The sequence below is a fragment of the Panthera uncia genome, chromosome X (assembly GCF_023721935.1).
Source record: "Panthera uncia isolate 11264 chromosome X, Puncia_PCG_1.0, whole genome shotgun sequence".
NCBI classification, from domain to species: Eukaryota; Metazoa; Chordata; class Mammalia; order Carnivora; family Felidae; genus Panthera; species Panthera uncia.
Window position 1 is genome coordinate 121669390 of NC_064817.1, and position 13463 is coordinate 121682852.

Below are 13463 nucleotides of genomic sequence, written 5' to 3' on the forward strand. Positions count from 1 at the left end.
CCCACATTGGGCTCTGCACCGACAGTGTGGAGCCTGCTTGGGATTCTCTCTCCCTCTCTGCCCCTCCCCTGCTTGTGCTCCCTGTCTCTCTCTCTCAAAAAATATTTTTTTAAAGAAATTCAATTTAAACAAAATGCCACTTATCAACTCTTGACTTTGCAAAGATGGAAACATTTCCTAACACACTACATTTGAGGAGTCTCAAAGGGACTAGCACTTTCATGCCCGGTTGCTGGGTGTGACAAGTGGCATCACCATTGAAGACAATAATCTGATATCTAGTGGCAGTTTATATTTGCATACACTTTGACTCAGCAGCTCCACTTCTAAGAGTTTTTTTTTCTTCACAAGCATAATCGCACCTGACCACAAAGACTGATGTACACAGATATTTGCTGCAGCACTGTGAACAGTAGCAGGAGACTAAAACCAAGAAAAAGTCTACCACGGGTACCTCCCTGCAGTGAAATACGAAGCTGTTAAAAACAAGGAGAAATATCTACATGTGCTGAAAGGGAACAATCCCCAAAACATATTGTTAAGAAAGGGGGCTATAAACATGGTGAATAAAATGCTACCATTTATGCAAAAAATATGTCTGAATACATATGGAATATACATCTGGAAGGAAGCAGCTGGAGGGAGAAACCAAGCGGCTGAGACAAAGCAGAAGGACGGAAACTGACTTTAATATGCTTTGATTTTCAATCATGTGCACATACTCCTTAAAACTGTACTCTCTGAGAACAAAGCAAAAAGCTATGGATAGGGGCACCCAGCTGGCTCCGTCAGTGGGGCATGCCACTCTTGATCTCGGGGTTGTGAGTTCAAGCCCCACATTGGGTGGAGAGCTTACTTTAAAAAAGAAGCCAGAAGGTATTTACAGAGGAAAGATGACACAACAAATGGTGTCGGGTCAGTTGATTAACTTTGTAAAATAAAATCATACCTTCAGCGTACATTAATATAGATATCAATTGAACTAGGGAAATTAAAAGTTAAATAAAAATGAAACCAGCCAAGGTAATGATGACCACGTAAATCTGAAACTTTCAACACATCTCCTAAATATAACGCAGAGGCTGAGATCATCCAAACATCAAAAGCTAAGAACAGAAATGAATAAACACACCAAGAAGAAATAAAGTAATAAAACAAGAGCTGATTAAATTCAGAAAAGAAATAGAAAGGGTTTCCGTTTCTACCTAGGATGTAGAAAGTCGCAAGGAAGGTCCCTTCCACCCTGACCAGAAAAACTGAATCAAACAGGAATCTTCATTTTGTTGAGGTCATCAGAGAGTGTAGGGCACCAAGCTCCAGGGTGGATGGGACTCCTGGCAGCGAGCCCCCTTGGTGATGACCCTAAATGCAGACACTTCCACTCGCTCTCAGAGCCTGCACCCTGGAAGACAGACCCAGGCACCCAGCCTTCCTCTTCAGTGTAACAACAAGAAACAGATTCCTACAATTCAAACAGATATTTGTCAACAGGATTCTCATCTCAGCTGAAGACACTCACTGTTCAGTCTGCAACAGACTTTCTCACTCTTGGTGCTACTGACATTTGGGGCCAAATTCTTCGTGGTCATCATTGCCCTGTGCAGCCTCCCTGGCCTCTACCCTCTAGAAGCCAGTCACGCCCTCCCCACTAGTTCTAACAACAAAAATGTCTCCAGACACTGCCAAATGTCTGCTGGGGATAAGGTTGACATATTTATACTAAAATATAAATATACAAGTATATATGTATATATATATGTGTGTGTGTGTATATATATACATATATACTTGTATATATACTTGTATGTATACACACACACACACACACACACACACACATATATATATATATACTTGTTTTTATCATCTGAAATGCAAATTTAACTTTCTATTTTCTGCTAAAGATGGCATCCTTACCACAGGGGGAAAAAAGCTCGCCTCCGTTGAGAACTATTGATCTAGACTCTCAAATACTGACATGAGCAGACAACGAGGAATCACCAAGCATTTGAAGAATATGAAACTGAATTCAAAAAGCTCTTCTTCAAATATGGCAAATATATCCTTCTGCCTCAGGGCCTTTGCACTTTCTGTTTCCTCTTTCTAGAAACCTGTTCCCCTAAATACCAGTATGGATGTGAGGGACGAAGCCAGGATGCAATACATATGCTAGACAAAATTCTCACAAGATATAAAGAAAAAATGCAAGAGCTAACGTGAAAACGAAACAGTCGCGGAAATTAAAAACATGACTACCGATCGATGGGCTGAACAGTAGAAAGTTTACAACTTGTCCATAAATCAACGAGGTACAAGCTTGAGCTGAGAGAGTCTCTCAGAAAGAACAGAAAGATAGGAAGTGTCAGAGCAAGGTTGGGACGTATCTGGAGAGTGCCTCTGAGGCATCAGCACTAACTGCGGCAGCACCCTCTTCATCAAGGCAGTTGGGGCGCCTGGGTGGCTCAGTCGGTTAAGCTTCTGACTTCAGCTCAGGTCATGATCTCATGGCTCATGGGTTCAAGCCCCGTGTCGGGCTCTGTGCTGACAGCTCAGAGCCTGGCGCCTGCTTCAGATTCTGTGTCTCTCTCTCTCTGCCCTTCCCCTGCTCACATTCTGTCTCTGTCAAAAGTGACTAAACATTAAAGAAATAGTAATAAAAAAAAGAAGTCACAGCAATAGATGCATGGCTACAGGTACCCCTCCTTTAAGCCCCTAGGTTCTGGCCGTGCCAAACTTCACCTTTATGCCCGAGTTCTTTCAATAGCAACTACTTTCTGTAATTACTAATATCTGGATTACCTGTGACCTTGTAGCCTTCTATACCTGTGTAAACCATACCCTATATTGAATCATCTGTCAAATACCTAGCGTAGCTTCTGTTTTCCTGTCTGCAGCCTGACTGATGGTGTTCACTACCAGAAGTGGTCCTAGGAAATAAACCCTTACAATGACCTTGAACTACAAAGTAGAATTCAGAGCAAAGAATAGTACCGAGAATAAATAAGGTACTTTCATCATGATAGAGGGGTTAATTCGTCAAGATAAAATAACAATCCTAAATGTGTATGCAAATCATAACAAAACTTCAAAATATGAGGCAAAACTGTTAAAACCTCAAAGAGAAATAGACAAACCCACAATTATAGTGTGAGATTTCAACACCCCTTTCAATCATTGGTAAAACAAGAAGATAGAGAATTAACAAGGGTAGAGAGAGAACTCAGCAACACCATCAACCAACTTGACCTAATTGATGTTAATAGAATACTCCACCCAACAATAAAATGCACACTCTTTTCAAATGCACACAGAACATGTACCAAGATAAACCATATATTAAGTCTCAACAAATTTACAAGGACTGAAATCATATAAAGTATATTTTCTAACCACAATGAAATTATATATCAAAATGAGGAATATATTTACATATTAAACACACAGGTCACAGAAGAAAGAACAAGAGAAACTAGAAAATATCTTAAAGTGAATACGAATAAAAATGCAACATAGCCCAATTTCTAGAATGCCACTAAAGTGGTGCCAAGGGGAAAATTCATAGCAGTGAATGTCTATTTTTTTAATATATTCTTTTTTTCTTTTCAATTTTAACATTTATTTATTCTTGAGGGAGAGAGAGAGAGAGAGAGAGAGCGAGCATGATTGGGGGAGGGACAGAGAGACAGGGAGACACAGAACCTGCAGCAGGCTCCAGGCTCTGAGCGGTCAGCACAGAGCCCAATGCAGGGCTCAAACCCACAAACCATGAGATCATGACCTGAGCCAAAGTCAGATGCTTAATCGACTGAGCCACCCAGGTGCCCCGTGAATGTCTACTTTAAAAAATGAGGTGCAGGCACTGAGGAAAACAACATGGGTGTTTCCATGAAAAATTAGAAATAGAGACACACACACACACACACACACACACACACACACACACAAAACTACCACACAATCCAGCAACTCTACATGTGGGTATTTATCTGAAAAAAATGAAAACAGCAATTTGAAAAGATATATGAACCTGTGTGTTCATTGCAGCCCTATGGAAACCTTAGAGTCCGTTGGTAAACAAATGGATGCAGCCCTAAAAAAAGATGACGTCTTGCTATTTGCAACAACATGGAAGGACCAATTATGCTAAGTGAAACAGGTCAACAGAGAAAGACGAATACTCTATGATTCCACTTATACGTGGAATCTATAAACTAAAAGAAATAAGTAAACACACAAAAAAGCAGAGACTGAACCATAAATACAGAGCACAATCTGCTGGTTGCCAGAGAGGAGGGGATGGGCGGGAAGGGCCAAACGGGGGAAAGGGAGTGGGAGATCCAGGCTTCTAGTTCCGAAGCGAGGAAGTCAGGGACTAAAAGGCGCAGCCTAGGGAAGATAGACAGTGGTACTGTGACAGCACTGTATGGCGACACATGGTAGCTGTGCTTGTGAGCACAGCGTAATGTATACACTTGTGGAGTCACTGTTGTACGCCTGAAATTAATGTAACATTTGCCAACTACAGTTCAACAACAACAGCAAAGAAAATAAGAAAGGTCTCAAATCCAACCTGAGGTTCTGCCTCAAGAGCGTTTCAGAAAGAGAGCTGGCTGTCGTGTGGCCACCGCTGAGGGAAAGAAGGCAAACACAAAAGAGCACACACTCCGTGGTTCCTTTTCTATGAAATGCTCACAAAAGGCACATCTGTAGAGACAGAGAGCAGAACTCTCACCGCCTGGGGCTGGAGATGGGAGCGAGGATTGACTGCAAACAGGTCCAGGAAATTCTCTGAGGGGATAGAAATTGTTCAGAGCTGGACTGGTTGCACAGTGGTTGCACGACGACACATTTACTAGAATTCATCCAGCCGCACACTTACAATGGGTGAATCCTATAGTGTGTGTGTGTGTGTGTGTGTGTGTGTGTGTGTGTGTGTGCACCTCAATAAAGCTGCCTTTAAAAACCAGTGGAATGTGTGGCACTAAGGAAAGTGGGCCAGGCAAGACAGACTAGAATACTGCATCGAGCTAAACGCATTGACACGGGTGGGCTTACCAGAACTTCTAGATCCAATGTGAGCGTTCTAATGGTCTGCCTGACTGAAACAGGGAGTAAATGGTGCCTACGATGGAATTGCCATGGTAGAGGTTCCTTTCTGTTACGTAAAAGGCACAGGGAGCAGGGAAGATGTAGTGGGGGCCCACACGTGGCGTCTTCTCTCAGCCATCTCCCATGTGTCTAGAAAGCATATTGTAGGAAAGTCGGGTGACCGATGGCGTCCTGACCCAGCTCAACCTCAGAGTGGGTGAGCTCACGGCTGTTTCTCCAGTTCCTCAATGTGTAATCGGAACACACCTCCCTGACGGCTGATCAAACCCCCGCGGCAGCCTTCGGGTCGCGGAGCAAGGCCTCCCGTAGGAGGAAGGGCAAGGCCCACCGGCACCCGCCACACTCACACCACCACGGTCATTCAGGAGGAAGGCCGCGTGCTCAGAGGAACTGCAGACATGAGCCACCAACACACACTTCAAAGACGCAGGGAGGTGACCCCTAGCACACCGCAGCTGACACGTGTCCCACCTACCTCAGAATGAGCTATCGCACACCTACCCTACTGTCAGTGCCGATTCCAGCTGCCCTTGTACACACGTGCCCGCTGCACCCACCCTTGTACACACGTTCCCACTGCACCTGCCCCTGTACACGCATGCCTGCTGCAGCTGCCCTTGTACACATGTGCCCGCTGCTGCTGCCCCTGTACACACCTGCCCATTGCAGCTGTCCTTGTACACATGTTCCCACTGCAGCTGTCCTTGTACACGGTCTCCTCTCTCGGTCAAGTCGGCACGGCCCTGGTGTCTGGTATCCGGCTACTGCTCCGGCAAATGCTTTCGTCCCTACGCCAGCTCGCAGGGATCGGCACACACAGCTCATCTTTATTATGATGCCTCAAAGCTATGAGGAGTCTGCTACTCTCTGCCATAATCTGGTTCGTGGAGACTGTGACTTCCCTGAGGTCTCACAGATCATCACACTAGTGACACGTCCTGATATCCACCACATTAATGACATCACGCTGATCAGAGCTGCTGAGCGCACGGTAGAGACCACCTTTGCTTATGGATGCCATGCATGCCAGATAATCTGAAGTTAACGCTGATGGTGTGGCACCTGCTTGGGATCCTCTCTCCCTCTCTCTCTCCCCTCCTCCACTCGCTCGCTTCCTCCCTCTCTCTCAAAATAAATAAAAAATGAACTTAAGGAAAGTTTCAAAGAGAGAAACTGAGAGGGAGGCAAACCATAAGACACTCTTAAATACAGAGAACAAACAGGGTTGCTGGAGGGGGAGGTGGGTGGGGGGCATGGGCTAACTGGGTGATGGACATTAGGAGGGCACCTGTTGGGATGAGCACTGGGTGTTGTATGTAAGTGATGAATCACTGGGTTCTACTCCTGAAACCAATGCTACACTACATGTTTACGAAGTTGAATTTAAATTAAAAAAATCAATCAATAAATAAATCACTGAATTAAATAGAAGAAACATCCTATAAAAAAGTGAGATGCATAACAACCATAGCACAAAGAATATAAAGTCAGAATGGGAAATATACTGTTATAAAGTCCTTACACTGTTCATGAAATGGTGTATTATTATTTAAATGAAGACTCCAATTAGTTAAGGATGTATATTTTACACCTTAGGACAACTAGTAAAAATTAAAAACTTATCACTGTCAAGTTAATCATTGAGATAAAAGTGAAAAATAAAAAAGGCTTAATTAACCCAAGAAGGTACAAACAAAAGACAAAAGAAACAAAGAATAGAACAAATGGAAAACAGCTAGTGAGATGGCAGATTTTATTCCTAAAAGTTCTATAATCACATTTTATGTGAATAAACTAAATATACCGATTAAAATGAAGAGGGTACTATCGTATAAAGAAAGCAAGATCCAGCTATATGCTGTGTAAAAGGAACTCATGTTAAATATAAAGACACAAGGGCACCTGGCTGGCTTAGTCAGTAGAGCATGCAATCTTGGTCTTGGGGTCATGAGTTCAAGCCCCACGTTGGATACAAAGATTACCTAAAAATAAGTAAGTGAATAAATAAGTAAAAGGAAGAAGATATAATATGCAAGCACATATCAAAATAAAGCAGGGGTACTTACATTTATATAAGAAAAAGTAGACTTCAAGAAAAGAAAGAGAAAGTATACTTCGGAAGAAGAAATGGCATCTAAGATAAAGAAAAACATTAAATAATGACAAACGGGTCTATTGTCCAAGAAAACATAATAATTCTAAATGTATTCAACTAACAACATAGCATCAAAATACATGAAGCTGGGGCGCCTGGGTGGCTCAGTCGGTTAAGCGCCCGACTCTTGGTTTCAGCTCAGGTCATGATCTCCCAGTTCGTGGGGTCAAGCCCTGCGTCAGTTAACAGCATGGAGCCTGCTTGGGATTCTCTCTCCCTGTCTCTCTGCCTGTCTCCCACTCATACTCTCTCTCTCTCTCTCTCTCTCTCTCTCTCAAAAACAAATAAAGTATTTTTTTTTGAGGGGAGGAGGCACAAGTGATCAAGGGGAGGGGTAGAGACAGAGAATCCCATGAAGGGCAGAGAGAGAGAGAGAGAGAGAGAGAGAGAGAGAAGCAGGGCTCACCCGAAGCGGGGCTCACCCAAAGCAGGGCTCGAGCTCACCTGAAGTGGGGCTCCGGTCACCCGCTGTGGGACTTGAACTCACAAACCGTGACATCATGACTTGAGCCGAAGTCAGATGCTGAACAACTAAGCTACCCAGGCGCCCCAAAGTTTCTTTTTTTAATTTTTAAAAATGTTATTTTAGAGAGAGAATGGTTGAGCAGGGGAGAGTGGGTGAGCAGGGGAGAGAGAGACAGAGAGAGAGAGAGAATGAGAATCCCAAGCAGGCTCCACACTCAGCATGGAGCCCAACGCAGGGCTCTATCCCATGACCCTGGGATCATGACCTGAGCGGAAATTAAGAGTCAGAAGCTCAGCTGATTGAGTCGCCCAGGCGCCCCGAATAAACACACTTGAAAAACCCAAAATACATGAAGCAAGAGCAAACAGAAGTGGAAGGAGAAATGGGCAAATCCATAATTACAGATAGAAACTTTCACACTCCTCAGTACTTGACAGTGAAAGTAGAAAAGCGGGAAGGATAGAGAAGAACTGAACAATATCCACCAACCTGACCTAATGAGCATTTAGAGAACACTCTGCCCAACAAGAGAACATGTGCTTTCTCCAAGTGCATGTGCAATACTCATCAAATAAAACTGTATTGTGGGCCATGATGTAAACAACAAATTTGAAAGACTAGAACTCATACGGAGTTTGTTCTTAGGTCATGATGGAATTTACTAGAAATTAATAACAGAAAGATATATAGAAAATCCTCCAATATTTGGAAATTAAACAAAGACTTCTAAACAACCCTTGGGTCAAGAGTTTTAAATAATATGTTTAAATAAATGAAAACGCAACATATCAAATTCTGTGAAATGCACCTGAAGCAGTGCTTAGAAGGAAATATATTAAACTCTTATATTAGAAAATAAGAAAGATCTCAAATTAGTAATTTAAGCTTCCACCTTAAGAAAATAGAAAAAAAGGGAGCACTTGGGTGGCTCAGTCTATTGAGCATCTGACTTTTGATTTTGATCAGGTCATGATCCCAGGGTGGTGGGATTGGGCTACTTAAGATTCGTTCTCTCTCCCTCTCCCCCTCTGTCCTTCTCCCCAGCTCAGCCTCTCTCATAAAAAATTAAAAAAAAAATGAAACAAAGAAACAAAATTGAAAACAAAAATAAAACAAAGAAACAAAACATAAGCGTCCCACAAAGCAAAGGCCAAGCTCAGATGGTTTCACTGGTGAGTTTTACCAAAAAAATTAAGGAAAAAGGAATAGCAATACTATACAATATCTTTCAGAAAGTTAGAAGTGTGGGGGTGGGGAACACTTCCCAAATCATTTTCTGAAGCCAGAATTGCGCTAATATCAAAGCCAGACAAAGACAACACAAAAAAGGAAACTTGCAGAACAATACCTCTCACGGACAAAGACACAAATCTCCTCAGCAAAATAGAAGCAAATTAAATCCAGCAATATATGAAGAGAATAATGTATTCCAACCAAGTGAAGTTTATCCCAGGAGTTCCAGGCTGGCTCAACATGCAAAAATCAATCATCAGAATAACTCACCCTAGTAACAGACAAAAAAAGAAAAGTATATTATTGTTTTTGTAGATGCAGAAAAGGGATTTAACAAAATCCAATTCGTAAAAAAAAAGTCTCAGCAAACTGGCAACACAAGGGAACTTCTCAACTTGGTCAGAGGCTTCTTGTAGTTGCCTACAGCTACCGTACTTGAAAGGTGAAGAAGACCAACGGCTTTTCCCCCAGGATCAGGAAAAAGTCAAGGATGTCTGCTCTCATCATCTCTATGCAACACTGACAGTGCCACAGGTACTAACTGCAAACAAGACTACTGGAACTAAATAGGTGAGTTTAGCAAGGTCGATATGCAGAAATCAATTGACAAACTAATTCTGAAATGGATACGGAAAGGCAAAGGACCTAGAACAGCCAAATCAACTGTGACAAGAAAGAGTCGGAGAGCTAAAACTTCCTGATTTCAAAAATTATTATAAAACTACTGTCATCAAAACGGCATAGTATTCGCGCAAAGATGAAGAAACAAATCAATGTAACAGACTGAAGAACACAGAAATAGACATACATAAACACAACTAATTGATTTTTCACAAAGTTGTGAAAAACTGTAGTTTATAAACTATAAAACTGTGTAACTTTCAGGAAAAAAAAAACCAGAACATTTTCAGGACCCAGGGCTAGCTGAAGAGTTCTTAGACACTAAAAGCACAATCCTTAACAGAAAAACCGATAAATGGAATGTGATCAAAAGTTTAAAATCCTTGTTCCACAAAGATACTACAGAGAGAATGAGAAGACTAACTATAGATGGATAGAAAACATATGCAAATTATAGATCTCACAAAGACCTTGCATCCAGGGGTACTTGGGTTTTAGCACAGTTTACAAAACTAAATGTGATCATACAAGGGAAGTCCTCAGCTGAACGCATGCTACATACAAGCCATTCAATAAATGTGAATTATTATAATTCATTATCATTGTCATTACAACATTCTTTAAACTTGAGAATATACGGGGCACCTGGGTGGCTCAGTGGGTTAAGCATCCGAGTCTTGATTTGGGGTCAGGTCCTGATCTTAGGGTTTGAGTTCCAGCCCCACGTCCGCCTCTGTACTAACAGTGTGGAGCCTGCTTGGGATTCTCTCTCTCCCCCCTCCCTCTGTCCCTTACCTGCTTGTAGTGTCTCTCTCTCAAAATAAGTAAATAAACATTAAATTTAAAAAATAAAATAAAATTGAGAATATAAATTTCCATCAAAAGAAAAGCTGTTAAACTATGTTATATCTATTACGAGAAATATTATGGAGTGGTTTAAAGGATGAAGTAAATTTATATGTACTAATCTGGAAAGATGTCCAGAACTGTGAAAACAGTAAATTGCAGGTTAATTTGTATAGTATGATCTCATTTGTGCAAAAATAAAATGATACCTTCTGAAAAAAATGTTTATGGAATGATATTCACTGAAGTGCTAACAATTGTTATCCCTACGGAGGGGAGCAGAATGAGGAGGGGTTCAGAGAGAGGTGGTCTTTCACTTTTTATTCTATTTATTCCTAGATTGTTTGAATTTTTACAAGAATATATTCCTATATTTTTGTAAGAAAAAAACATGAAAGAAGAGTTAATTATCTTTTAAAAGATCAGTGATAAAGGGGCGCCTGGGTGGCTCAGTCGGTTGGGCGGCTGACTTCGGCTCAGGTCATGATCTCGCAGTCCGTGAGTTCTATCCCCGTGTCGGGCTCTGTGCTGACAGCTCAGAGCCTGGAGCCTGCTTCAGATTCTGTGTCTCCCTCTCTCTGACCCTCCCCTGTTCATGCTCTGTCTCTCCCGGTCTCAAAAATAAATAAACGTTAAAAAATTAAAAAAAAAAAAGATCAGTGATAAAAATAGACTCAACTTGCATGTGTAATTTAACAAACATTAACGGAGTGTTAGGCATTGGCCTTAGCGGGGCAAAGAACTGAGTCACTGCCCTGGCTGTGCCACTAAACAGTGTTACAAATGTTACAGTGCGTACTTGTCAGAAACAGGGATCAGTCTTTTTTCTCTCTCTAGCCCTGCGACACGGGTCTTGATTCCAAGTTGGCGCTCGAGCGAGGTAAAGAATCACTATTCCTGACAAAATGGGAATTAAAGCTGGCCGGGAAGAATAGCTCCGTATGGCCCCGTGGAATTGACACATGATCGCCATCTAGTGGCAACAAAGGATTCTTGCGGAAGCTAGGGATCAGCAGACATGGACTTTCAGGCGGCCTTTCAACAAAACAGCAGTCTATCTAAAAGAGAATGAGCCTCCGAAAAACTTCAGAAGCATCAGGTAAAAGGTTAGGGTTTATATCGTGGAGTGTTGGGAAGATGACGTCTAGGTACTCTTGTGTCTTAGGTCTCCTGCTTCAGCGTCCCATCATCAGATGCCCCGCACACCTATAAACTGTGCAAAGTCCACACTGGCCACACGTTGGTTACAGCCAAAAAGAATGAGCCAAGTTCGGTGTGAGGTATATACACCCACGCTTTTCCGAAATTGATGAAACGCTAATAACCTTTTGTAAGCCGGTCTGGTCAGGACACGCTGCAAAACAAGACTAGAAAAAAATCTTCCATAAAGTTTGCCTTCGAGGTGTACTATCTTTGTGAATCATCACAAACCATCATGAGAGTGAGAGCTGCTCTGAAAATATCTAGTGAGCCTTTCAAATGTCACACGCCCGTGTGTCACACGCCAAAGGCTCTCAAGAAAAGGTACCTGTAGTTGGGTTTGTAAGTACGACTTTCTGACAAACCATCACCTGCCCATCCGCGGCTCAGGGAGTAGGTTTTCATGTCTCCTTCGAGTGCTAATGAGTTTTCAAAGTAGGTTCACTGTTAGGGAAACAGGTGAATGACTTGCAATCTGAGAAACAGTGGAGCCTGTGTTTATTGAATAGGGGACCGAAAAAGAATAATGAAAGGGCACCCTGGTAGTTAACCTGAAAATTCTGGGTATGTATAGATGCCTGATACCTATATGCTTAGTAACACCCCTTGTAAAATGTTGCTCCTTAGAAGGGCACCTAGGTGGCTCTGGTGGTAGGGCATGTGACTCTTGAACGTGGCATTGTAAGTTTGAGCCTAAGGTTGGGGGCACAGACTACTTTAGAAAAATCTTGACAAAATTACAAAGATATGAAACAAATGCGTAAACCTTAAAAACAATTTTTTAAACGTTGCTCTGCAGAACCAATAACAAATACTTTCACAAGACCGGTAAGAGTCCCCCTGTCTAGTTCAGTGTCAATGGGGAAAGTCGCCCGAAATAACTTTATGTTCAGATAAATGTCCTATCACCCACTGTGGAAGTATTCACGCATGATTAAATTATTTTATAATCCGTCGTCCTCCGGTGGCACACGGTAGGCGCCTCGTAAACGTGGGAAGAAAACCAAAGGTGACATGTGTGGCGGAGCCGGGGATGGCGGTGCGGGACCGCGTCATTTGGGGTGGGCCACCGCGTCCCTCCCACCGAGCTGGGCAGCGGCGGGGAAGCTGGGAGTGGCGGACGTGGTGCACCGGGAGGCCCCGATGGCTCGGGACGCGCAACCCCGCGGGCCGAGCCGCCGCTTCCTACCGGCCGAAGTAGGCGCGCCCGCCGTCAGGTCTCGGGGCCCAAAGTTTCCAGGACCTTGTCCCCGGGGCGCTGACGGAGCCCGTGACCTTTGGGCGGTGGGCGGCACGTGTCGCTGCCGACGCGACGGATAGGAAGGGGCGCCGTCCCTAGCGCCCCGCGTTTTACACATCAGCCCAAGTCCGGGTTCCTGCCGCTCCTCGGAAAGCGCAGTGTCAGCGTAGAGAGCCGGGAGGTGACCCCGAGACACCCAGGAGCGCCACCGCGGAAGGCTCCAGAAGCGGGGCGTCCGCCGACGGCCCCGCGACAGCGCGCCCCGGAAGGCGCGCGGGGAGACCGCGGGGCCGCGTCCCGGCCTCCCCGCTCCCGGTCCCGCGGGTCCCCGGGCTCGACGTGCGAGCCGGCCCGGCCCGGGGGCCCCCCACTCACGTAGCGCTGCAGCTTCCTCTCGGGGGGCGACTTGACGAGCCAGCCCGTGCACACGGCGTCACCCGCGCTCATCGTGGCCGCCGCTGCCGCTTCCTCCAGCTGGGTCGCCGCGGCAGGAGGAAGTCGGGCCGGGGATGCCTGCGGGGCGGGCCCAGCGTCCCCGCCCGCCCCGGCGCCGCCCCGAGCCCCCGCCGCGACCCCCGCCCCCGGGGGGGGGG

At 44.3% G+C, this 13463-nt stretch overlaps 1 protein-coding gene across 1 annotated transcript in view; it reads right to left on the reverse strand.

Moving 5' to 3' along the window:
• The window catches only part of GAB3 (GRB2 associated binding protein 3), a 78406-nt gene extending 65027 nt beyond the window's left edge, over positions 1-13379 (reverse strand). The window contains exon 1 of the mRNA XM_049644521.1: positions 13246-13379. Within this exon, the coding sequence (XP_049500478.1) occupies positions 13246-13317 (72 nt within the window). The 5' untranslated portion in view covers positions 13318-13379. The remainder of the gene's footprint in view (positions 1-13245) is intronic.
• Between the last annotated feature and the right edge of the window lie 84 nt (positions 13380-13463).